Source organism: Podarcis raffonei, chromosome 16, assembly GCF_027172205.1.
Source record: "Podarcis raffonei isolate rPodRaf1 chromosome 16, rPodRaf1.pri, whole genome shotgun sequence".
Classification (NCBI taxonomy): Eukaryota; Metazoa; Chordata; class Lepidosauria; order Squamata; family Lacertidae; genus Podarcis; species Podarcis raffonei.
This window is the reverse complement of record NC_070617.1, coordinates 7,427,405-7,453,388: the sequence shown is the minus strand read 5'-3', so window position 1 is coordinate 7,453,388 and position 25,984 is coordinate 7,427,405. Positions and strand designations below refer to the sequence as shown.

At 49.9% G+C, this 25,984-nt stretch overlaps 1 protein-coding gene across 3 annotated transcripts in view; it reads right to left on the bottom strand.

Annotated features, from left to right (window-relative positions):
* DENND4B (DENN domain containing 4B) overlaps positions 1-25,328 on the bottom strand; it is a 56,321-nt gene extending 30,993 nt beyond the window's left edge. For 2 of the 3 annotated variants that reach the window (XM_053368660.1, XM_053368662.1), the window contains exons 1-8: positions 25,205-25,328; positions 12,580-12,896; positions 8,776-9,028; positions 8,026-8,095; positions 6,596-6,765; positions 3,785-4,026; positions 2,409-2,475; positions 544-602 (exon numbers count right to left, since the gene is read on the bottom strand). In XM_053368660.1, the coding sequence (XP_053224635.1) occupies positions 544-602; positions 2,409-2,475; positions 3,785-4,026; positions 6,596-6,765; positions 8,026-8,095; positions 8,776-9,028; positions 12,580-12,878 (1,160 nt within the window). In that variant the 5' untranslated portion in view covers positions 12,879-12,896; positions 25,205-25,328. Of the gene's footprint in view, positions 1-543; positions 603-2,408; positions 2,476-3,784; positions 4,027-6,595; positions 6,766-8,025; positions 8,096-8,775; positions 9,029-12,579; positions 12,897-17,240; positions 17,324-25,204 lie in introns of those variants that run through there. The other variant, XM_053368661.1, reaches the window with a different exon arrangement.
* Positions 25,329-25,984: the final 656 nt, after the last annotated feature.

Here is a 25,984-nt window from a genome sequence, read left to right as displayed (position 1 = left end):
CTATTTATCTACTTGCACTTTGATGTGCTTTTGAACTGCTAGGTTGGCAGGAGCAGGGACCGAGCAATGGGAGCTCACCCCGTCGTGGGGATTCGAACCGCCGACCTTCTGATCGGCAAGTTCTAGTCTCTGTGGTTTATCCCACAGCGCCACCCGTGTTCCACATGTCTAGGATAGGCTTGCCTTAAAGCATTCCTAAGCAGGCACTGAAAGGAATCTAGCAAAGGTGCTTGTCAATAGGCAGGGAGTTCCAAGGTTTGCGTGCTGCCACGATGATATATCAATTTATTATAAACACATAGTGGTATTTCGTGGCACCTGCAACAGTCCCAGTTCTTCAGATTGCAGTGGTCAAGTAGGCATGCGTGGGATAAATCGATCTCACAGGCAAACTCATCCCAACCTGTTTATATACTAAGAGTTACACTTTGAACATGGTCCCGCATGAGCCAGAGCGTAGTTTCACGCGACACACTGGTCCAGGCAGAAGTCCAGGCGAAACTTCTAGCTAGCAGCAGATCTAATTCCATCAGAAGAGCATACCTGAGTGGCAGAGGAGATGAAACAGGCTGGCACAGGAGCATGTTATCGTAGGAAGACATCTGGACAGGCAAAAAGGGAGAGGGGAGAGAAAGAGAACAACCAACTCCTGAGTGATTCCGTACAGAGAAAACACAGCTTTAGATACAGCCCAAACAATCAGCAGTGCAGACCAAAAGTTGTCCTTTATTAGCGCGACACTGAGATTACTGCAAAACATGCATGTCCATCAGAGGTCGGACGTCATTTCTCAATCCTCCGCCCCAGATGAACCATAATCTTCAGATTCTCAGTTTTATACTTTCAATATATATATCTAGCTCAGAATTTCCTATACAGGCTGACAGCACAGCTCTCCAGGGTTTCAGACAGGGGGACAATTCCTGGTCTGACCTGGAGATGCCTGGGACCTCCTTAATGCAAAGTAGGCGGACTGAACAGCTAAGGGCCTCTCTCTAAGCATCCCTCAGGGGTTGAGCAAATGGTTATTACGTAGAAGGTCCTGGCTTGACCAATGGCTCCTTCTTCAGCTGCCTGACAGACAGAGGTGTAGCGGTCTAGGGTTGCGGGGTGTGTGTGTGTCAAAGATCCATTACTGTTTTAGCAGCAGGATCCATCAATTCACAGCATCCTAGAGGCACCCAACCAGCATGCAAAGGGGAGCTTTTAAGGCTCCAGGCATGGCCAAACTTGGCCCTCCAGCTCTTTTGGGACTACAATTCCCACCATCCCTGACCACTGGTCCTGTTAGCTAGGGATGATGGGAGTTGTAGTCCCAAAACAGCTGGAGGGCCAAGTTTGGCCATGCCTGTTTTAAGCCAATGAAAAGAAGTCTCCTCACCCTTTGTACTGTTTAGAGCCAATCGGGAGAGGAAAGCGGCAAAACAGCCCCTGAGGATCGGCTCCCAGGGTCACTCTGGAGGAGTGCAGGAAGAACACCAAGGAGGAGATGTAATGTATGCTCCAAAGCTAAGCATTCAGGAACACTGAAATCTCAAGGTGCTTCAGTTTCAAGAGGACGACAGGCAAGTTCCATTGTGTACAGTGGAACTTCAAGGAAAACACAACATAATGAGATATTGGAGCAGTCCAAATCATTGGATGTGGAGAAAATAGTAAACCTAACTGAAAGGCAAACACATGGAGATCTACACTGATTGTTCCAATACATCCCTAGTTATGAGGGCCTTTTCTGTGGTGGCTCCCCAATTGATGAGAGAGGCTCACCTGGTGCCACCACTACATGTCTTTAGGCGCCAGGCGAAGGCATTCCTCTTTACCTAGGCCGATGGCCATCTATGACAGGCACAGGCAAACTCCGGCCCTCCAGATGTTTGGGACTACAATCCCCATCATCCCTGACCACTGGTCCTGTTAGCTAGGGATGATGGGAATTGTAGTCCCAAATATCTGAAGGGCCGGAGTTTGCCGATGCCTGATCTATGGCCTGTGAAACTGTGGGGGAAAGGACTGTTATCATGATGACTATTTTATTATTAGGCTGTCTGTTGGTATGCTTTTCATTATGTTTTTATCACTGATGCTCTGTAATGTGTTTTTATAATGTTGTGCACCGTCCTGGGACCTCCTGGGCATTATATAAATTGAAATAATATAACAATAACAACAACAATAATAATGCATATTTATGTATAATCTTAGAAGGGGGTACGGTGCCAAGGAAGTGCGGTTGTGACTATTATGAACGCAATGTGCACCTCTGAGTTTGCCACAACACTACTGCTAACACAGTGGAATTGCCCAGCTGATTCCCCGTCACCCGGGGAAGGTGCGACCTGCAACCCCTTCCCCCCCACTGCCAACAACAGGATGAGCAAAGGCTCCAGGTTCCTCCGCTTTCTGCTTACCTGAACCAGGATCCGAGGCCGCTGTGGAGATGGGAAGGGGACATTGTGCATGAAATGAGAGATGTGCCTGGAAAGAGCAACAGAGAAGTCACAGGGAAGAAGAACACCCTTCCACACACCCGCCCACACCAAATAAAACCACAATCGCCATCTTTGCCCTGCAACAGCAGCTTACAGGCATAGGAAGAGCTCTACTGGATCAGGCCAATGAGCCGCCTGATTCAGAAGCATTACTGCCCTCCAGCTGTGGGGGCAAGAGTATAAACATTGTGGCTAGAAACCACAGAGCCCTCTCCTCCAGGAATTTGTCTATTCCTCCTTTAAAGTCGCAGTGCCTTCCATCAGCTTCGGCTGGTGGCCCAGCTACGCCCCTATCTGGACAGGGATAGCCTACATTGGCTCCCAGTGCGTTTCCAAGCACAATTCAAATGTTGGTGGTGACCTTTAAAGCCCTAAACGGCCTCAGACCAGTATAACTGAAAGAGCGTCTCCACCCCCCCTCGTTCTGCCCAGACGCTGAGGTCCAGCTCTGAGGGCCTTCAGGCGGTTCCCTCACTGCGAGAAGCCAAGTTACCGGGAACCAGGCAGAGGGCCTTCTCGGTGGTGGCACCCGCCCTGTGGAATGCCCTCCCACCAGATGTCAAGGAGAACAACAATTACCAGACTTTTAGAAGACATCTGAAGGCAGCCCTGTTTAGGGAAGCTTTTAATGTTTGATGCATTACTGTATTTTAATATTTTGTTGAAAGCCGCACAGAGTGGCTGGGGAAGCCCAGCCAGATGGGTGGGGTATAAATAAATTATTATTATTATTATACTCGTGGGAGTTGTTTATAGTTGTTTATTTCCTTGACATCTGATGAGAGGGCGTTCCACAGGGCGGGCGCCACTGCCAAGAAGGCCCTCTGTCTGGTTCCCTGCAACCTCACTTCTGAGGGAACTGCCACAAGTCCCTCGGTGCTGGACCTCAGTGTCCGTGCAGAACAATGGGGGTGGAGACGCTCCTTCAGGTATACTGGGCCGAGGTTATTTAGGGCCTTAAATGTTGTGCTCGGAAACGTCCTGGGAGCCAATGTAGGTATTTCGGGACTGGTGTTATGTGGTCTTGGTGGCCACTCCCAGTCACCATTTAGCTGCTGCATTCTGGATCAGTTGTAGTTCAAAGGTATCTTCAAAGGTAGCCCCACACAGAGAGCATTGCAGTAGTCCATACAGGAGATAAAGAGAGCATGCGCCACTCTGGCGAGACATTCTGCCATCTACCATCTCAGATTAGAGGGATCTGTGGCCGTTATCTAGACAAGGTTCTGCTTACGTTTCAGTCCTCGCAACCACACACAGAGGCCCCAATCCTATCGGCCGCATCCCCAACTTACGCCTCGAGCGGAAGAACGTGAGGCCCCGAGATGCTGTAGCGGTACAGGAAAGTGAGGAATTTCCGGAAGACATCGAAAAAGGGCCAGTGGGACAGGACGCAGATGCTCTTGCGTGTCTGCACCGATTTGCTGGTGATGGGGCGCCGGTCGACGACGGTGAGGAGGTTCAGCCACATGCACTGCCGCTCCGAGAGGCGTTCCCGCGGGAAGGACTCGTAGAACTGGATGGCAGCGCCATACACCTGGGAGTGAGAGCAAGAGAAGCCGAAGAAGGGAAGGAGGAAGGTCAGAGCACTGTGCAACCTTGGTGAAACAGTCGCTCACCTAGGGTGAGTGAGGAGTAACTCCAGGCGATCTGGAAGGGAATCTTTGGAGAACAGGGATAATGCTTCTTCTTCTTCTTGTTGTCCATCTGGCCAAACAAAGGGTATTTGCCACTGTTATGTTTATAGGTGTGTTATGTGGGTGGGACAGGCTTCTGTAATACCACATTTTTCGCTCTATAAGACGCACCAGACCACAAGACGCACCTAGTTTTTGGAGGAGGAAAACAAGAAAAAATATATTCTGAATCTCAGAAGCCAGAACAGCAAGAAGGATCGCTGCGCAGTGAAAGCAGCAATCCCTCTTGCTGTTCTGGCTTCTGGGATAGCTGCGCAGCTTGCATTCGCTCCATAAGACGCACACACATTTCCCCTTACTTTTTAGGAGGGAAAAAGTGAGTCTTAAAGAGCAAAAAATACGGTAAATATTGTGGACTAGAAACATCTGCGGACTTTTGCCAATTGCCATGCTGTGCACACATATTGATGCTAACATGAAAAATGAATGCTAACCAGAATAGCTCACTTGCTGGTCTTTTAAAGATTTCCAAGACTCTGGAATTTGAATGTTTTAAGATCCACCCTATGACGTTGATCTTCTAAAGACTGTTTTTATAGGTTGTTAACTCTCTGGCTATTAGTTTTTGGGCTGTGATTCATGTTTTTTGTCACATTTAAGTTGAGATCTTTCCTAGTTTGCATCTTCATTGGAAATGTTTTTATGATGTTTAAATATGTTTTTATTATTTGTTGTTTGCCACCCGGGGCTCCTTTGGCAGGTGAGGGAGGTGATAAATGCAACCAACCAATCATTTTTTAAAAAACCATTTTTTTCACGTAGATTGCCAGACACCTCTGTTGCCGAAGCACCCAAATAAAACAAAGACTTGCCCTAACCTGTCTGCAACAAAACCCACACACATGCACTAAGTTGGTACAGTCTGCCAATTAGCACAGCCCTCTATCCCAAATATCTGATTGCTCCCTGAGAGCCCGTGTCACTCACCCCAGACATTCCGTCTCACAATAGGCAGCTAATTTTCTTAGTGCTCTTCTAAGCCCTATGGGATGCGGGTGGCGCTGTGGGTTAAACCACAGAGCCTAGGACTTGCCGATCAGAAGGTCGGCGGTTCAGATCCCCGCGACGGGGTGAGCTCCCGTTGTTTGGTCCCTGTTTCTGCCAATCTAGCAGTTCAAAAGCACGTCCAAGTACAAGTAGATAAATAGGTACTGCTCTGGCGGGAAGGTAAATGGTGTTTCCGTGCGCTGCTCTCGGTCGCCAGAAGCGGCTTAGTTATGCTGGCCACATGACCCGGAAGCTGTATGCTGGCTCCCTCGGCCAGTAAAGCGAGATGAGCACCGCAACCCCAGAGTCAGCCACAACTGGACCTAATGGTCAGGGGTCCCTTTACCTTTTTAAGCCCTATGGGGGTTCTGGATAGTATTACCGCGTCATCTGCGTAAAGAAGAGCTGTGATGTGCCAGTTTGCTAACTTCGGAGGGTGGTAGTTGAGGTTATGGAGAGTGGTTACCAGGTTATTTAAATAAAAATTAAATAATAAAGGGGCCAAAAGGCACCCTTGCCTAACACCCTTAAATGTTTTAATGGGGTCTGTTAAGTTCCCTAGCCGGCTGCACCTGACTCTAAGGGCCGTATTTGAATGTACTACCTGAATTAAATATAGTAGGCTTCTATCAATGGTAGTGGCCCAAAGCTTGTTCCCAGTCTGGTTCTGGGAACTGACTCAAACTGAGTTGACCTGGCTGGTAGCCAGATTCTGCGCCCAGATTTGTAGGCACAGATCATCCTCTACAATAAAACAGCTTACTAGGGAAATGCTGAAGTCGCCCTTTGGGGTGCCTCAGGGTCAATTTTTATGGTAGCCCAAATCTCAGTTGTAGGGACGCGGGTGGCGCTGTGGGTTAAACCACAGAGCCTAGGACTTGCCGATCAGAACGTCGGCGGTTTGAATCCCTGCGACGGGGTGAGCTCCTGTTGCTCAGTCCCTGCTCCTGCCAACCTAGCAGTTTGAAAGCATGAAGTGCAAATAGATAAATAGGTATCGCTCTGGTAGGAAGGTAAACGGCGTTTCCATGCGCTGCTCTGGTTCGCCAGAAGCGGCTTAGTCATGCTGGCCACATGACCTGGAAGTTATATGCCGGCTCCCTTGGCCACTAAAGCAAGATGAGCGCCGCAACCCCAGAGTCGGCCACGACTGGACCTAATGGTCAGGGGTCCCTTTACCTTTAAATCTCAGTTGTACGGGGGTATGTATATAGCTCAATTTTAACTCATGAGCTATTGCTGCAATCTGCTCTGGTTGCATCTTTATGAACGCTGTTTCTATTGTGTTATGCGAGCTGGTCTTTGACCGTAATAAATTATCTGTCTGTCTGTCTGTCTGTCTGTCTGTCTGTCTGTCTGTCTATCATTCACCCCAGGTTCTCTGACCAAAAAGTAGTTCCCACCATCCTGCAATCCGGCTACCTTGTCTCCCGAAGCCCCAGTCAACACGAAGGTGGAGAAGACAGGAAGCTGGTATTTCGTGTCGGCCGGCCAGCTCTCGATGGTCGCCCCCATGGGCAGGCAAAAAACAGCCACGGACTCCGGCAACGGAAAAGCCTCGTTGTCCTCCTCCGGGTAGCGACTAAGGAGACCTGGAAGGGGAAGAGAAATGGGAGGAAGGTGTTTCGGTCCCTCCCCGTCAATTAATTACAACTATCCCTCAGGGTCTACCCATTCCCAGGAAGAGGGGATCCTGATCCACTGATCCCCTGCAACCTTCAGGCTTGACTACTGCATTCTGCGCTACATGGGACCTGCCCTTGAAGACTACTCAGATGTTTTTGTGACTCCTTTGGAACCTTGGCATCCAATGACCCACACATCTCAAGTACATCCTCCCCCCACGCCATCTCTCCCGACAGGGACGCTCCTCAAAAATCAGGACCACCTCCATCAGCATGGCAGCCGATATACAAGGTGTGACAGGAAAGTTTGGTGAACGGTCACAGAAATCAGACAGCGAGAACATACATGCCTTACAGGTCTTCAAAGTAGGCCCTCTCTGTTACAATGCACCGTTGACAACGTTCGTAGAGCTGTTGGAAACTTCTGGAGAAGGCCTCTTTCCGTACTGCTTTCAGTTCCCTCATCATAGCCGCTTGGAGGTGTGGAATGTTGGAAAATCTGTGCCCTTTCAGTGACGATTTCAGTTTTGGCAAAAGAAAGAAATCCGGTGGGGCCAGATCGAGAGAATATGGAGGGTGGGACAAACTCAGTAACAATTTCACGTGGAACATGAAATTCTTTCACCATCATTTGGGCGGACAAACGCTGATCCCGCATCAATAACTCACAACCTCTGTCGACATTTGCTGCCGTTCTGCTTGTCAACGGTCTGAGGGTCATCTTCGATGGTTTGCCGCCCTTCACGGAAACGTCTAAACTACTCACACACTGTCTTTTGAGTTGCAGCTTCATCTCTGTACACAATTGTGAGCATTTTGTGGGTTTCCGATGCCGACTTTATGCTCGAATATTTCTCGCTGTCCGATTTCTGTGACCGTTCACCAAACTTTCCGGTCACACCTGGTATATCAAGACAAGCTGGCAATATAAAGTGAGCGCTCCAATCACTGATCCACTTGGTTCAGTATTGCCTGCACGGACTGGCAGCATCTCTCCAGGGTTTCAGGTGGGGGCCTCTCTCGGGCGATTGATGGCACTTTGATCTGAGCATCCTCAGTGGAGAGGAGGAGAATTGGAATCCACTGGCACCTGGGGGGCCAAATGTCTCCCTGCCCCTGTCTTAGAGCTGGGCGACAGGATGGCAGTTTCTTAAAAAAGATAAGTCAACACACACAGGGGGCTCAATAAGGCCCCGAAGAGCCACGTGTCCTCTGTCCGAGACATACCTGCTTGGTAAACCAGAGTGTTCCCTTTTGCCAACGCCATCTTGTAGCAGATGTAGAGGGCTGGTCCCCACTGCAGAAAAGAGATAGGCAAGAAAAGGTGGAGGAAAGCAATTGGCTGCACCACAGAAAAAGCAGCCTCAGGAACAGAGAAATCTGCCCGGACCGAGTCAAGGGTATTTGTCCAGCTAACCTAATACTGGCTACACTGACCGACAGCTGCTCTCCAGGGTCTCAAGAAGAGCAGGAAAAAATTCCCTGTGACCTGCTCCCCGGGTCTTCAACTGGAAATGCCAAGGACTGATCCTGGGACCTTCTGCACTCAAAAGCAGGTACTCAGCTGCCCTCCTCTCCAGGAAGGTTCCAGCCCTCCTGGTTCTGAGCAATGAGATGGCTCAGTTGGCAGAGCATGAGACTCTTAATCTGAGGGTTGTGGGTTTGAATCCCACATTCGGCCAAAGATTCCTGCATTGAAGGGGAGTTGGATTAGATGATCCTTGTGGTCCCTTCCAACTGTGAATAAAGGACAAAACAGGAATTGAGCGGAGCTGGGACAATTTGCCAGCTCGTTGCTCCATCCAGATCAGTACTGCGTGCACTGACCGGCAGCCACACTTCAGGATTTCAGATGGGAGAGGAGGAGGAACCACCAGCCCTCACTGGAGATGCCAGGGACTGTACCAGGGACCTCCTGGGCACAAAGCCATGAGTTCTGCCACTGCGCCAGGGCAGCAGCTGAGCTCCAGTACTCACCATGCCCACGTTGAGGTTCCGGTCCACGCGGCAGAAGGTGTGTGGGAGGCTCTCGCCTTTGCTGGGCATGATAAGGCAGATGTCGGTGATGCCCAGCGTGCTGTAGGCCTGGCTCTTGCTGGCTCGCCGGTACGTCAGGAAGGTGCGCTGGTGCCCGGGGGCCCCCGAGGCCAGGTTAGCCGAATGGCTATAGGGAGTCGTGTCAATGATTTTGTAGCCGGGCTTCGGGTGGTCCTTTCCGTCGTAGTGCACCCTAGGCGGACGGCAAAAGAGAGTGTGCTTTTCACTATGAGGAATAGGGATTACGGGGGGTTGGACTAGATGACCCCTGGAGCCCCCTACCAACGATACGATTCTAAGGACCTGTCCTTTGCGGTACTCTCAGTTCCACGTTTCCCCTTTATTTATCGTGTTTACAGCTCCGTTTATTTTCTTAATATAATTCTTATTAAATTTCCTGCTCTAGAATTTCAAATAAACATTTTACATCCTTAAGATGGCAACGACTTCCCTTCTCCTCTTTCCACGGTTCATTTTACATATATTAAATCCCTGCATGTTTTACAAAAACTATAACAATCGGTTTTCCGTTATTGCATCCATCAATTTACTCTGTTGAAGTTATCTTAACGCTGCCAGCGTTTTTAGCTGTACACAATTATTTCCCATATATTCAATAAATGTTTTCCAATCTTCTTTAATGATATGTTCTCCTTGTTCTCTTATTCTATATGTCAAGTCTGCAAATTGTGCATATTCTGTCAACTTAAGCTGCCATTCTTCTTTGGTTGGGACTGCGATCGTTTTCCATTTTATAGCTCCGTTTTCCTCCAAGGAGCTCAGTGGGAAACATACCAGACAGCAAATTGCCCTGATCTGCCAGATGTACTGGCACTGAAAGGACGTTATTGTCAGGAGAGCTTTCCACAAGCAGGGTGCCACCACTGAAAAGGCCCCGTCCCTTGTTGCCAACCTCTCTCAAGAAGGGGAGAGGGCCTCAGATGAAGATCTAACAGGGTCCGTGTGCTTTCATAAGGGGAAAGGCATTCTGAAATATATTGGGGCCCATCTCATGCGTGCTGAACGCCCACATACTCAACCAACCACCCTACCTAAGGACATCAGAAGAGGCCTGCTGGCAAGACGTTGGACATAATATCATGTTTGCTGACTGGGAACAGTTGTGGACCACCGGGATTAAATTTACGGCATGTAATGCCTTAAGAGAGAATATTATGAAAATGATATATAGGTGGTACATGACCCCAGTCAAGCTTGCAAAAATCTATCATTTGCCCGATAACAAATGTTGGAAATGTAAGGAAAATGAAGGTACATTCTTTCACCTTTGGTGGACGTGTCCCAGGATTAAAGCTTTCTGGGAAATGATATATAATGAATTGAAAAAGGTATTTAAATATAATTTCTTGAAGAAACCAGAGGCCTTTCTCTTGGGTATGTCTGGCCAAGTGGTGCCAAAGAAGGACAGAACTTTTTTTATGTATGCTACAACAGCAGCAAGAATACTTATCGCAAAGTATTGGAAGACGCAAGATCTACCCACCCTGGAAGAATGGCAGATGAAACTGATTGACTGTATGGGACTGGCAGAAATGACGAGCAGAATCCGTGACCAGGGAGAAGAGTCGGCAGAAGAAGATTGGAAAAAATTTAAGGACTATTTACAGAAATACTGTAAAATTAAGGAAAATTAAATGGTGTTGGATTGAAACTGAGTGGTTTCTAGCTGTAATGATATAAAGGAACATAGATGGGAAAAAAGGGTTTGAAAAATAAGGTAATGTTATAAGCTGTAATGCTTTAAATGAAGGATTTGCTGAACGAATAACCTTAATTGGGATACAAGGAGGAGAAGTATGAGGAGGTCTGAGAAATTTGTTATTTAAAAGTATGATTTATGAACTTTATGTCTATTTTAATGTTTTTGTTTGTTCTGTTTTTGTTTGTTTGTTTAAAAAATTGGAAAACTTAATAAATATTCTTTAAAAAAAACACAGAAGAGGCCTGCTGGATGAGGCCAGGGGCTCACCAAGCCTACAATGGACAACCATTGGGAAATTCTCAAGGAGGACTCCCTGCCACTGGTATTCAGAAGCGACAGTGGAGGCAGAACACAGCCACCCGAGACAGTAGCTGTTGATAGCTTTCTCTGCGAATTCGCAGAGTTGGAAGAGACACCCAGGGTCATCTAGTCCAACCCCCAACAATGCAGGAATCTTTTGCCCAATGTGGGGTTCGAACCCACAACCCTGAGATGAAGAGTGTCATGCTCTCCCAACTGTCTCCCAACTAATAATAATAATAATAATAATAATAATAATAATAATAATAATAATTTATTATTTGTACCCCACCCATCTGGCTGGGTTTCCCCAGCCACTCTGGGCAGCTTCCACAGAGACCAAAAATACACTAAATTGTCACACATTAAAAACTTCCCTGAACAGGGCTGCCTTAAGATGTCTTCTGAATGTCAGGTAGTTGTTTATCGCTTTGACATCTGATGGGAGGGCGTTCCACAGGGCGGGTGCCACTACCGAGAAGGCCCTCTGCCTGGTTCCCTGTAACTTGACTTCTCACAGTGAGGGAACCGCCAGAAGGCCCTCGGCACTGGACCTCAACGTCCGGGCAGAACGATGGGGGTGGAGACGCTCCTTCAAGTATACTGGACTGAGGCCATTTAGGGCTTTAAAGGTCAACACCAACACTTTGAATTGTGCTCGGAAACGTACTGGGAGCCAATGTAGGTCTTTCAAGACCAGTGTTATGTGGTCTCGGCAGCCACTCCTAGTCACCAGTCTAGCTGCCGCATTCTGGATTAGTTGTAGTTTCCGGGTCACATTCAAAGGTAGCCCCACACAGAGCGCATTGCAGTAGTCCAATATTATTATTTATTGAATTTACCATACTTTTCTGTGTAGAAGACAAGGTTTTTTTACTCTAAAACAGTAGTTCTCAACCTGTGGGTCCCCAGATGTTGTTGAACTACAACTCCCATCATCCCTGAGCTCTGGCCTTGCTAGCTAGGGGTGATGGGAGTTGTAGTTCAACAACATCTGGGGACCCACAGGTTGAGAAAGGCTGCTCTAAAATAATGTTAAAAATTGGGAGGGGGGCGGCATCTTATACATGGATAGTGCATATGTGGGACGGGCGATTGGTTGGGGGCATGTTATACAAGGAAAAATACAGTAATATATCGCTTTATACCCAGGGGTCTCAGGGCAGTTCACAGAAAAAAATTAAGATCTAAAACACAAAATACATAATAAAAATAACAACAACAACCCAACAGCCCCCCCCGAAGCACAGTTTAAAAGGGCATAAGATGTAAATCAGATCACCCAAAGGCCTGGTTAAAAAGGAACATTTTTGCCTGGCGCCTAAAGGTGTACAATGAAGGTGCCAGGCAAACTTCCCTGGGGAGAGCAATCCACAGATGGGGAGCCACTGCAGAGAAGGCCCCGTTCTTGTGTTGCCACCCTCCTGACCTCTCTCGGAGGAGGCACACTCGGAGGAGGCACTCAGAAGATGATCTCAGGGTCTGGGTAGGTTCATACGGAAAGAGGCAGTGCTTGAGGTATTGCGGTCCTGAGCCGTTTAAGGCTTTACAGGTCAAAACCAGCACTTGGAATTGGGCCCGGAAACTAATCAGTAGCCAGTGCAGTCGGACTGGGATCGGTGCAATAGGCTCAAACCGTCTTGCTCCGGATTCTGCACCTGCTGAAGTTTCCGAACCCTCTTCAGAGGCGGCCCTACGTGAAACGGACTGGAGTCACCTACCCCAGCTCCACAATGGGGGGCTTGTCCCGGCCCCTCCTGTAGCAGATGTACATCTGGGGGTTGTTGAGCAGCCCGGCGTTGAGCTCCACAGGGTTCCCGGAGGTGGTGCGGTCGATGCAGGTGAAGCCGTGAGGCACCTCCTCGCCCTGCGAGCGCACGATGACGGCCACGTCCACAATGGGCTCGCTGGGCCGGGACGGGCGAGGCGGCTGGCTCTCATCCTCCAGCGGCGCCGAAGTGTCCGCCAAGCCGGCCACCACAAAGTAGTCCACCAGCTGCGGGGCCCACTCGTCCGTCATGGCGGCGGCTCACGGCATCTGCAACAGGGGAATATGAAGAAGAGCCAGGTGAGAAGCCCCGCCTCCCGGGAAGCTCCCAGCCAATGGCGGCCTGCGCAGAATGTTCGGCGGCCCGTTGCCGCGGCGCGAGAGACATGAAACCTGTGGAGGCAGAGAATGGCCATCGTGTACCATCGCTAGGCTTCTCCTACATGAATTTGTCCACCGCTCTTCTAAAATAATAATACAGTCGTACCTCTGGATGCGAACGGGATCCGTTCCGGAGCCCCGTTCGCCTCCTGAAGCGAACGCAACCCACGTCCACGGGTCACGATTCGCCACTTCCGCGCATGTGCGTGACGTCATTTTGAGCATCTGCGCATGCGGTGAAACACGGAAGTAATGCGCTCCGTTACTTCCGGGTCGCTGTGGAGCGCAACCCGAAAATGCTCAACTTGAAGCTACTTCAAGCCGAGGTATGACTGTAATAATAAAATAATAAAATACAATTTTATTTCTATCCCGCGCTCTCCAGCCGAAGCCGGGCTCAGAGTGGCTAACAACAACAAAAGTAACACAGTTTACATAAAATCACAATCAATCAGTTGAAATACATTCTAAAATCAATTCAGAATCAAATCAATTCAGAATCAAATTAATGGCAACCATTGGGCTAGAGTTCTATGAGGATTACCAAAGGAGGGGGTCAGACTGTGCCTTGGCCATCCAAAATGGCGGCCCCCCCTTCCCACCTTTTTTTTGTTCTCCTTTTTACTATGTAAATTTCTGTTTTTTGTAAAACCCTAATAAATATTTTACAAAATGGCGGCCACCCTGCCTTCTGTGGCAGGGAGTTCCGCCGGTGAACAGATAAGAGAAGCACAGCCTTTTTACCTGTTCTGAATCAGATGCCCCCGAGTTGTGGCCTTACGAGAGAGGGAGGAAGAATTCCTCTCTGCCGTGTGCCATTTTACAGCCTTGGGACGTGTCCCCTGTCTCTCATAATGCCAGAACCAGCGAAACAAACTGGCAGGGCAGCGAAACGGAAGTGTTTCAGAAGCCATTCCGAGGGAAAGGTGCCAGCCGGGAGCCTCTGCCGTGCCAACGGTGACAAAAACCATCGCCCCCCCCCAAGGCGACTGACCGATTTGGTCCACGTTACGTGCAGTTCTTGATTCTGCTGTTTGCGCAGAAAAGTGGTCTGTAGAAAACTTCCCTAAAAGAACGAAAACCGGCGACGTGTTCTGCGGGGGTGGAAGCACCCTGGCCAGAAATGGTCCCCCAGCCACAGCAACCAAAATCTCAAGAAAGATGTTGGAGAAGGCCTCTGGGAAGGGTGGGTTCCTGCCCTCTTCTCTCTCTCTCATGATTTCTAATGCAAAAAGACTGGAGATCTAAACCTAGGATAGGCAACTGCGTGAACTTTTGTGACTTTTCATTAGGTGTCGTTATTTTTATTAGCGGGGTGTGTGTGTGTGTGATCATGCATTTGTCTAATTGTTAAGTTTTTCAACATTGTTTTTAACGTTGTGTTTTAAATTGTCTTAGGGACGCGGGTGGCACTGTGGTCTAAACCACTGGGCCTTAGGCTTTCCGATCAGAGGTTCGGCGGTTCGAATCCCCACCACGGGGTGAACTCCCATTGCTCGGTCCCTGCTCCTGCCAACCTAGCAGTTTGAAAGCATGTCAAAGTGCAAGCAGATAAATAGGTACCGCTCTGGCGGGAAGGTAAACGGCGTTTCCGTGTGCTGCTCTGGTTCGCCAGAAGTGGTTTAGTCATGCTGGCCACATGACTCGGAAGCTGTATGCCGGCTCCCTCGGCCAATAAAGCGAGATGAGCGCCGCAACCCCAGAGTCGTCCGCGACTGGACCTAACCTTCAGGGGTCCCTTTACCTTTAAATTGTCTTAACCCGGTGAAGAGTGGGGTATAAGTTATAACAATAAAATAATAATAATAATTCACAGCTACAGAGTATATATACAGTTGTACCTCGGGTTACATACACTTCAGGTTACATACGCTTCAGGTTACAGACTCCTCTAACCCAGTACCTCGGGTTAAGAACTTTGCTTCAGGATGAGAACAGAAATCGTGCTCTGGCGGCACAGCAGCAGCAGGAGGCCCCATTAGCTAAAGTGGTGCTTCAGGTTAAGAACAGTTTCAGGTTAACAACGGACCTCCTGAACGAATTAAGTACTTAACCCGAGGTACCACTGTATAGAGAGAGCGAGACAGGTTTGTGTGTGGGTGTTCATATGTGTGTATATGTGTTTGTGTATTTGCATGTCTTTCTGGGTCTCTGAGGTCGAAAGGGGAAGGAGGAATCCGAAGAAGGGGGCGTCAGCGGTCACGTTTCTGCTGATATGGTGGAACCCGTAGGGCGGGGGCTCTTTCGGGAGGAAACGGGTGCTGGGGCCTACGGAAGCAAAGAGAGGGAACTGGGTGCAACTCACAGCTCTTAAAAAATCCCAAGAGGGACTCACCACAGATGCCACTTCCTGCAGGCGACCTCTGTGCTAATTCTTGGGGGGCAGTGGCGGTGTGACAACTCTGCACATGCTCAGAGAGGGCGTGGTGGTCCGGAACACAGGGTGGCAGAGCGGCAGTGGGAGGGGCCAAGGACAAAAGTGGGCAGGACAACAGCAGGCTAGATTCTGCACTCACACACAGTCAAGCAAAGGCATAAACACTGGCTATAACATGGTTGCCCGTGGTAAGAATGCCCCCCCCCACTTCCAGATGTAGGGGACAGTAGGGAAACCACGCCCTCCAACCTCCCCACAAGCAGAAAGCTAGTATAGCGGCCAGCCTTCCACCCTGATGTGCTAGCTTTCTGCTTGCAGGATATAAAATAAAAAAAGGGTATCAGTAACTGTGGGAGCATTCAAAAGCGGCATCGCCCCCTCCCACTTCCAGCCTGAAGTGGTACGGTCTCATTCCACCCCTTCCAGCTTCCATGACCTTGTTCTTAGGCATATTACAGACCCAAGATCTGTGTGTCGAGAGAGAGGAAAGAGGAAGGAAGGGAGAACTGAAGAGTTTCCTGCTGCGACCGCAGTTGCAAGATGGCACTTCTCCGCTGCACCTTGGCTTCCGGGTCAAATGACGTCGGAGTGCCGCACTGTTCCGACACCCTCCATCCAGAAATGCTAGCTTTCACGTGCACGGGGATTCTTCGCCTCCCATCCCATCGGAGTGAGGGCTCCGACCTGGTGGAATGCTCTGTCCCATGAGACCATGGCCCTTCAGGATCTAACCTCCTTCTGCAGGGCCTGTAAGACAGAGCTATTCTACCTGGCTTTCAATATGAATTTTGCCTGATTTTTTTATTCCCCTTCCTTCCCTCCCTCTCCTCTTTTTATGAAGATTACGCGCTCTGGGAACCCACAGCTAATTCTCCCCTGGTCTCCTCGCTGGCCCAAATAAGACTAATTTAGCCAGCTAGCCCTGGTGATCACCTGATGTTTATTGGATGGATTTCCCCCAAATTGATTTTAGAACTTTGAATTTATTGTTATTTACGCTTTAATACTGTATTTTGTGCTTTTTGTTGTTGTATCACAATTAAGTGCTTTAAATTTGTTGTTAGCCGCCCTGAGCCTGGTTTTCTGAACCGGGAAGGGTGGGGTATAAATAAATTTATTATTATTATTATTATTATTATTATTATTATTACCAACACACGTGAGAACCGTCCCTTTTGCGGGAACTCCATGCGCCTGAACTTGGTGCCCGTCAAAGACGCCGGTTTGCCACCTCAGTGAGAAATATAGCCAAGGGTCAAAAGCCCAAATGAAGAGATGCTTTTTGTTGTTGTGTGTGTTGGTTTTGCAGCCCCCTTTACCTTACTCCCCCTCTCACATGGCAAAAAACACATTTTGAGATGGCATGCATATAAATGCATGGGTTGACAGCTTCCCTTCGCAGCTGCTCTCTCCTGTACAGAAATTGGGGGGGGGGGGAGCGCGGGAAAGGTGGACCTAGATGAGCCCCCCACCCACAACTCCCCGCCTGGCTGATATCCAGCTGCTCAGGAATTCAGCGTCCTTCCCAAATGGTCTCTCCTGCCTTCCCTCCAATGTTCAGTTGATTTATTTTTAGATTTGGCTGCACACACACACACACAAACACACACACACGACTCCCACCTCTGTCACCACCTAGCTGTGCCCACTGAACGCGATGCCCTTGCGAGGCGGCCTACTCTGGGCCGGTGTGGGGCTGGGGAATCATCTGCCAATATTGGGGGCAGTCGATTCTCCTTATATTTCTTCTGGACGAGGCCTCAAAAGGACATACCTCCTCTGAATGCCGTTAGACAGGCAGGCAGCCGGATCAGGCCCGCCGAGGGCTGCCCCGCACTTGCTGCCCCCCAACGTACCTCTCCGCCTGTCAACCACGACCGAGGGAAGACCGGACGCACAGACCAGTTTACGGCTCGGCAGCACGCGGCTCACGATCTCTCTGCCCTAAAACCGAAAGTTAAAAGCCGTTTCGCAACTTGGGTGAAAGGTCCCATGTCCCATCTCCCCCCTCCGGGCACAGCTGTGGCGGCTTTTGAACACGCTACTCCCGCTGCTGAAGTGCCTTTTTTGTTTCTAAACAACATTTTGAGCTGCGAGGAGGGGAAGTGCCAGGATTTGACGGCTGGGTCAAATCAGGGTGTGGGGTCAACTGTCCCTTTGCTTCCGCTGCCCCCTTCCAGAGAACTGCTTTCTCTCTGGTCCTCTTAAAAGGCGAAAAGTTCAGCAAAGGCCTGCCCGGACTGTACTACTTTTGGGAGGAAGAGGAGCTGAACTGTTGAACAGACAGGGGAACAAACTGCCTCTGAAAGTGATGGGCTCTCCTGGGCCGGAGATTTTAAAACAGATTATATAAATTCAATTAACAACAACAACAGAGGCAGGATCTGTCGGAGATTCTTCAGCTGGGATTCCTGCATTGCAGCGGATTGACTCTCAGGCCCCTTGCAACTCTTCGGTTCTAGGATTCTATTAATGTTCCCACACTGCAGGCATGCATATAGAACGGGGAAAGCCCCTGCATGCAGAAAGCTAGCATGTCAAGGAGAAGGCTTGGCAAGCACCGAACATGCAGCTCAGCAGGGAGGGAGCACCTGGGAGGCCAGTTAATGGAAACAAGCAGCGGCTGCCCTGCAAAACTGTTGTTTCTACTCTGCTTCTGACAACCGTCCCCCATCCATTCCCCCCAAAGACAAAAAAACACCATCCAGATACCCAGCGCAACAACAGGAAACAGCAGGAGACGGGTGTTCCTGGTTCGCTTTTTCCATGCACCAGATTGCTGTCGAAAGCACCACTCAAAAGTCTTTGGCTGAGCTCCCTTCTCACGGGAACTCAGGAAAATGCATGCAGCAGCCAGGCGCTTAGCCCACCTAGCTCAATATTGCATACACTGGCTGGCAGCGCCTTTCCAAGGTGGCGCTCTCTCTCAGCCTGGCCGGGAGATGTCGGAGACTGAGACCACCTGCACACAGAGCTCTACACACTGAACTGCAGCCTCCATCTAAAAAAAGCAACGCAAGGTTCTAGTCCTCATGAATCTGAGCAAAAGAATGTATTGCACGAAGTCGGGTGGTTGAGCCACGTCACTCAGTACTGTATACACTGACTGGCGGCAGCTATTCTCCAGGGCAGGGGGAAATTTCTGCCTGGAGACACCGGGGATCGAAGCTTCTGGGAGACTTTCTGCCAGCAAAGCAGGGGCTCAACCACTGAGCTAAGGCGCCTTCTGCAAACAGCAGCGGCGCTGCCAGCTCCTCGAAAGCCTCAGGGTGCAGGCAAAAACATCCGAAATATTTCAATATGCGCATTCATAAATATAGAGAGGGGGGAAATTAGGCCAACTTTCAGAGTGAAAGCGATCCTGAAAGAGAGCAGGGGATGCCCCATAAGCACCCCCAGACAACAGGGTGAGGAAGCGTTCTTGGCCCGAGGGCCACAATCCTTTCTAAGCAACGTTCTGGAGTCCACATGACACTGGAGGGCAGAACAACAGATCTGTATTACAGGCTACATTCTAGGCAGGGGGCGGTGCTAATAGGCAGGGAGGGGGCGTGGCTTAGGGAGGGGTGTGGCCTGAGAAAGGTCCCAAGGACCAGAGAGGGGATCCAGAGGGCCGCATCCAGCCTTCAACGGCCCCTCTCCCAGCTGTAACAACCCTCCTGAACAGGGAGCAAGCCGTCCGACGCAGAGAAGCACTCGCCCAGCAGGGATGTGGCTTCTGACAGGGGTGACTTAACTGCAGGATCCGTCCCTGGCACCAAACTTCTCCGAAGTCTCGGGACCGCAGGGGTGATAATCGCACTGCTGAAAGCGGGGGGCGGGGGGGCAGCCAGCGGAGGAACACTCAGTGCTGCCTTCCAACTCAGAAGGGAGCGAAGAATTTGCACTTCCCGTCTGCGGTGCCAGGATGAGGGCTGAGAAAGTGAGGGAGAAGGGAGGAAGCGAAAACTCCCAGAGCTCTGGGAAAGGGAAGTGTGACCGGAGAAGACCGGGGTGGGCGACACCCTCTTTGAGCAGAAGCCAGGGAGGGGAAAGAAACTGGGAAGTCCCGGTTCTGCTTCTTGCTGAGCAGAGGGCGAAAGGAAGGCTCCCTTGCGCCCAGAGAGAAAGCAGGATTCTGCCAACGAAAAAGAGGCCTGGATCGCGCCTTGCCAAGTGCTGAAGGGAGCCCGTCTAGCACAGTGTCCTGTCCTCACAGCGGACAATTGCCCCTAAGGACCCAGGATAGACTGCCTCTGGACCTGGAGGTTCTACATGAGAGTCCTATAGCAGGATCAGGCCAAGCAGCCCAGCAGATGCCCCAAGGGGAACTCCACAAACAGGCAGTGTTCAAAATTAGCCAGGCGCCAGGCGCATTTTGGACGCAGGTGGCGCTGCGGGTTAAACCACAGCGCCTAGGACTTGCCGATCAGAAGGTCGGCGGTTCAAATCCCTGCGACGGGGTGAGCTCCTGTTGTTCAGTCCCTGCTCCTGCCAACCTAGCAGTTCAAAAGCACGTCAAAATGCAAGTAGATAAATAGGTGCCGCTCCGGCGGGAAGGTAAACGGCGTTTCCATGCGCTGCTCTGGTTCGCCAGAAGCGGCTTAGTCCTGCTGGCCACATGACCCGGAAGCTGTACGCCAGCTCCCTTGGCCTATAGAGCGAGATGAGCGCCGCAACCCGAGTTGGTCACGACTGGACTTAATGGCCAGGGGTCCCTTTACCTTTAGGCGCATTTTGCACCTGGCTATTGGCCGCTTGTGACCGAGTTAAGATTCCTGGGCCTGACATCTTCACCATCTGGAGGTGCATGCCTGGAGATCCTTGGATCTGAACTGTTTCCGCACACTAACACCCATCCTGTAGAATTCTATCCCTTATATTTTATCTGCACAATCGGAATGAATTTCAGGAACCAAAATGCTTTTTCTGTGCAGCCTAAGCAGGAACAGTGAACAACCTTATAGCTAATTGTGGTTGCTTGTCTTCACTTATCCCACTCCACTGTCCTGATCACGGTTGTGAAGAATATCACTGCATTATGAATGGTCCGGTCCGCCATTAAGAAAAAGAGGTTGAAATAGGCTGATATATATGTGGACTGTCCCTGGATCACGTGACTTTTCTTCTTTAAGTTCTCAAAGCTCTTAACCTCGCTCAAGGAGGTCATCTGAACTAGCCAGATGTTTAACTGATCATCAATCACAGACAGTGCGTTATTTGAAAAATAAGACTTAGGGTCTTACCCCATTCAGTTTTGGGGACTGCAACCTTGGTTTAAGGAGCTACAGTGGTACCTCGGGTTACAGACGCTTCAGGTTACAGACTCTGCTAACCCAGAAATAATACCTCAGGTTAAGAACTTTGCTTCAGGATGAGAACAGAAATCGTGTTGTGGCGGTGCAGTGGCAGCAGGAGGCCCCATTAGCTAAAGTGGTGCTTCACGTTAAGAACAGTTTCAGGTTAAGAACAGACCTCCGGAATGAATTAAGTTCTTAACCCGAGGTACCACTGTATTTGGCACCGAGCTTATATATCTGAGTTTCTAACACGGCTGTTGAACCTCTTCCCTCTCAGCCGTTTGTTAGGCTGAGGAAACCTGGGGAGAACCCAGAGGTTTGCAGAAGCACAAAAACCCCTTAGGAAACCACTAAGAACAACCGCCCCTGCCCTTCCTCAATCATCTTCCTCATCGTATCGTTATTAACGAAAGAAGAACATCAGAGTAACCGTTCTGGATCAGGCCCAAACCCCAGCTGGCCGACCAGATCAGGTCAATGGCCTGTCTAGTCCAGCACTGTCTTCTCATGTCGAAATCGGTGGCCCTGTAGCAGTGAATTCCGCAGTTTAGCAACACGCTGCACGAAGAAACCTCATCCTCTGTGAAAAGCGGCCCACCTCCTTTGCTGAATTTATATTACAGTGGTACCTTGGGTTACATACACTTCAGGTTACATACGCTTCAGGTTACAGACTCCGCTAACCCAGAAATAATACCTCAGGTTAAGAACTTTGCTTCAGGATTAGAACAGAAACAGGATTAGAACAGTGCGGCGGCAGCAGGAGGCCCCATTAGCTAAAGTGGTGCTTCAGGTAAAGAACAGTTTCAGGTTAAGAACGGACCTCAAGAACGAATTAAGTATGTAACCAGAGGTACCACTGTACGCCGTTTTTTGGAACGGCTTTTTATGCATTTTATTTTTTTAAAAATTGCATTTTATTTTATGAAATAACTGTTTTAAAAGCTGCATTTTCTATTTGCCGCATCCCGTCTCGGAAACTCCTAGCGAAGGCAAATAAATAAATAAATGCATCTTATGGAATAAACGAAATAAAGAAATTGCAGAGAAGAAACTGACACGCAGCTGGAGGACGACGACAATGGGCTCTCTGTGCAGCCGCAGCCACCCCCCCTCGCCCCCAATATTTTTCCTGAGACAACAGCTGTCTGGGGAGAAGCCATGGAACAGATCGGGCCAGATATTAATCTGGGTATTAGACGGCGAGATGAAACTGCTGGGGATAGGAGTTAAGTGATTTCAGTTTAGAGAACCAAGGCGACAGGATAGAAGCTTACAGAATTTTGCCTGGCACAGGGGAAAAGCAGTTAGAGAAAACTCCCCCCCCCCCATCTCATGAGCCCTAGAATTCAGGGGGCACCTGTTGAAGCTGAAAAGGGAAGTTTCAGGACAAACAGAGGGAAGGACTTCTTCGTGCAACTGCGGAACTCACAGCTGCAGGAAGATGGCCCCCAACTTGGATGGCTTTCAGAAGATGAGACAGATGGATGGAGGAGCGGGCTACTAGCCATTCTGAATCCCATAACCTCCCTGCTTCTTGCTAGAAACCGCAGGAATGCTAGAAAAATGCAACCTGTGTTGCTGCTGCTGTAGTGCGACTCATGCAACACGTTGGTGATTAATATACAAAGAACAATAATTATACATACTCTATCAACCTTCTGAGAAAAATACAAAACGTTAAACAAAGCCACAAAGACTTGCGGACTACCCAGCCTAAAATGAACTTAATAATGTCTGGTTTCAGTATATTTTTCAAATGCTTAACTCAATCTTTTGGATAAGTTCATGAAGATACCCAACAAAAGGTAAGTTCAGTGATATTCACAATACCGAGAGATGCTAGGAGAGTTGTAGATAGAGACAGGGCGCTGGCGTTTTGCACCTGTTTTGCCCTGGCAGTCCAAGTAATCAAGAGACCGCTGTTCACCCCCAATGGCTAAGCAAATCAGTCTCTTAAGCTTAAGCCAAGAAAGAGTATTCTCTGTAAGACTGAATATCAATATACGTATCAAGACTTTGAGATTAGACCACTGAAGAAGCCCGGAAAACTATCTTGGGAGTGGGCTACCTGCAAGCCCCAGTTAAAGGCCCCCATCCGGGGTGAACAACAGCCGCTTGATTACTTGGACTACCAGGGCGAAACAGGTGCAAAAAGCTGAAACTTATCTAAAAGACGGAGTTAAGCATTTGAAAAAGCAGACATTATAAGTTCATTTGAGGCTGGGTAGTTCGCAAGTCTCTGTGGCTTTGTTTAATGTTTTGCATTTTTCTCAGAAGGTTGATAAAGTATGTATAACTATGATAGTCGTTAGGACCAATGCCTAAGCCAATGCCTCTCATTCCTGAATTCAATAAAGTTGTGGCCTAATTCGCCCAATTAACCTTAAATTATGGTGTCTCGTGTCTTTATTTACTCTGGTGGGGGGCAGGAATTCGCCACGCAAACCACAGAAAGGCAGACAGTGCTCTTGTGCACGGATCCTGCTGGCTAGTTTCCCATTGGGGCATTGAGTTGACCCCTGCTGGACTGGATGGGCCGTAGGCCTGATCTTGCCGCCGGCCTCTGCTGCTTTTATTCTGACGCTGAGAGCTGGGAAGAGGTCTCGGCACCCGCTCCATCAGAAGCGGAGTGCAGAGGATACAGCTCAGCTCTGGGCAAGACGGGAAAGAGGAGTGGGACATATATAAATTCAATACATAACAATAAAACAAATCTGCGGCAGCTGTTGGCCGCGCGAGAGAAGCCAGGTGTTGCCCCGAGTATCGGGAAGTGAGAACCGCAGAGGAGGAAACCAGAAATGTTCTAAAAAGCACCAAAATGTTATAATAGGCGGGGGAATAAGCGTCCAAAAACGAAAGTGCGGAACCTAATTCGCACTCCGGAAACAGGACACGCACCCCTCAGCCCACAGACACCTGCCAGATTTGGAACAACACGTCTCTGAGGTGGAGCAAGAGGGATGGGGGGCTGTGAAACTCCTAACTGGGGCTGGGGGGGCGCAGAGGAGAAGCTCTGTGGGGTGTGTGAAAGCAGAGAAGGAGGGGAGGGAAGGCCGGTCGAAATATTGCGAGGGGGAAATCTGAATGAATTTGATGCTGGTTTTCAAAAAGCAGAAAAAATTAATTGGCAGAAAAGAAGAAATAAATATTGTGAGGGGCTCCAGGAAAAGTGTGGGGAGTGCGAGACAGTTTGTGGGTGTTACAGAGTGGGGTGGGGGTAAAATAAATGTGGAATTTCCCCTCTCTTGGGTGGCGCTGTGGGTTAAACCACAGAGCCTAGGGCTTGCCGATCAGAAGGTCAGCGGTTCGAATCCCCGCGACGGGGTGAGCTCCCATTGCTCGGTTCCTGCTCCTGCCAACCTAGCAGTTCGAAAGCACGTCAAAGTGCAAGTAGATAAATAGGTACCACTCTGGCGGAAAGGTAAACGGCGTTTCCGTGCGCTGCTCTGGTTTGCCAGAAGTGGCTCAGTCATGCTGGCCACATGACCCAGAAACTGTACGCCAGCTCCCTCAGCCAATAAAGCGAGATGAGCGCCGCAACCCCAGAGTCGGCCACGACTGGACCTAATGGTCAGGGGTCCCTTTACCTTTAAAAAATATAAGCCTTCTAGTTCAGGATATCATGGGGAGGAGGTATAAAGGAACGCGAGCCAGAACTGAGATTTCAATCATGTGCGAGTAAGAGGGAGAGATTTGGGGATGGACTTGGAAACACTGAGAATTGCGGCCTCTAACTGGTTTTGACAGCGGGTGGGTGGGTGGAAAGCCAGTAGCCATTGCAGTCCCCCCCCAAACAAACAGACAAACAAAACAACAGTTCAAGGTCTCCATTGCTGTCGCCTCCCCTGTCTACTGGGTCAGGGAGGAGGAAAGCAGACTAGGAACTGGGATTCGTGGGGGGGGGGGGAGAGGGCTGAAAGTGCATTTTTTCCCGGGGGGGGGAGAGATAAATAAGACTCAAAGGGGGTCAAAATACAACAGGAGGAGCAATCACAGGAAGACGCACTGAGAACCGTCAGAGGATCCAGTTCCTAGCAGAATTGGCCCCTGTCTGGAGAAGATGTGATGCAATCACTGGCTGGGACTGCCAATTTATTCTTATTTATGGTGGGGTGGGGGGGAGGAGGAGAAGAGGGGGGTGGGGAGGGGCGAGGAGGAGGAAAGTGTGCCCGCAGAAAAAAGGGGGTGTTAAAAATAAAAGAGAAAGAGAGAGAAGCGGAGTTGGGTTGGGAGTCTTGTTGTTTTGGAGAGGGAAGGCAAATTCCTCTTTGCAAAAAACCAGACCTCAAGGGGAGCGGAGGCTGGATTGGGGGGAGAGGTGGGGTGGGGTGGGGTGTGTAGGGGGGTCTCTGTCAGAAGTTGGGAGGGGGGAGGGCCGGGATGAGAAAGATGGGCTTGGGAAGGGGGGGGGGAGAAAATGAAGGGGTCGCTGCTGAGGGGGAGGGAGGGGAAGGAAGGAAGGAAAGGAGGCGAAAGGCGAGGCGCGTTGCATCGCATCGCTTTGCACTGCACTCCATCCAATGCACGCGTCTCCTTACCTGGGCAAACTCCGGCGGTGGCTGCGCTGCCGCTCCTGCTACCCTCCAGCCCACGCCATAGCCTGAGCCCGGCCTGCCTGCGCTCAGCTGCTCAGCCCGCCCCTCCTCCTCCTCCCCCCCCTCCGCAGAGGCGGAAAGTGCGCCACCTGCCGCAGAGGAGGACCCTGGAGAGAACTCAGCCCCCCCTCCCGCCGCCGCACTTGATGCATGGGATTCAGGAGGGGAGGGGGGCGGGCGGGAGAGACCTGTGGCGCCCTCCGTAGAAGCGTAGGATCTCAGAGTGGCGGGGGGGGGGGGAGAGAGAGGGACACCCCAGGGTCATCCAGACCAACCCCCTGCAATGCATGAGTCTCAGCTGAAAGCATCCATCGCAGACTCGCCCCCCCCAACTTCTGCTTAGAAACCTCCAAGGAAGGAAAGAGTCCACCACCTCGCGAAGGAGACCTTTCCGCTTTGGAACAGCTCTCGCTGTCAGAAAGTTTTTCCTGATGTTCAGTCGGAATCTCCTTCCTTGCAGCTTGGAAGTCCTGGGTTCGAGTTCTACCCTCCAAATCAGGAGGAGACAAGCTTGTTCCCTCTTCTATGTGGCAGCCCTTAAGATATTTGGCTTCCAACGAAAGAAGAATGGCAGACAAAATTAATGGACTACGCAGAATTGGATAAAATGACAGGAAGGATTCGGAACTGCGGGACCAGAGATTCACAGAAGTGTGGAAGAAATATATGAACTGTTTGAAGAGCAACTGTAATCAACAAATTACGCTAGTAGGACTACAAGAG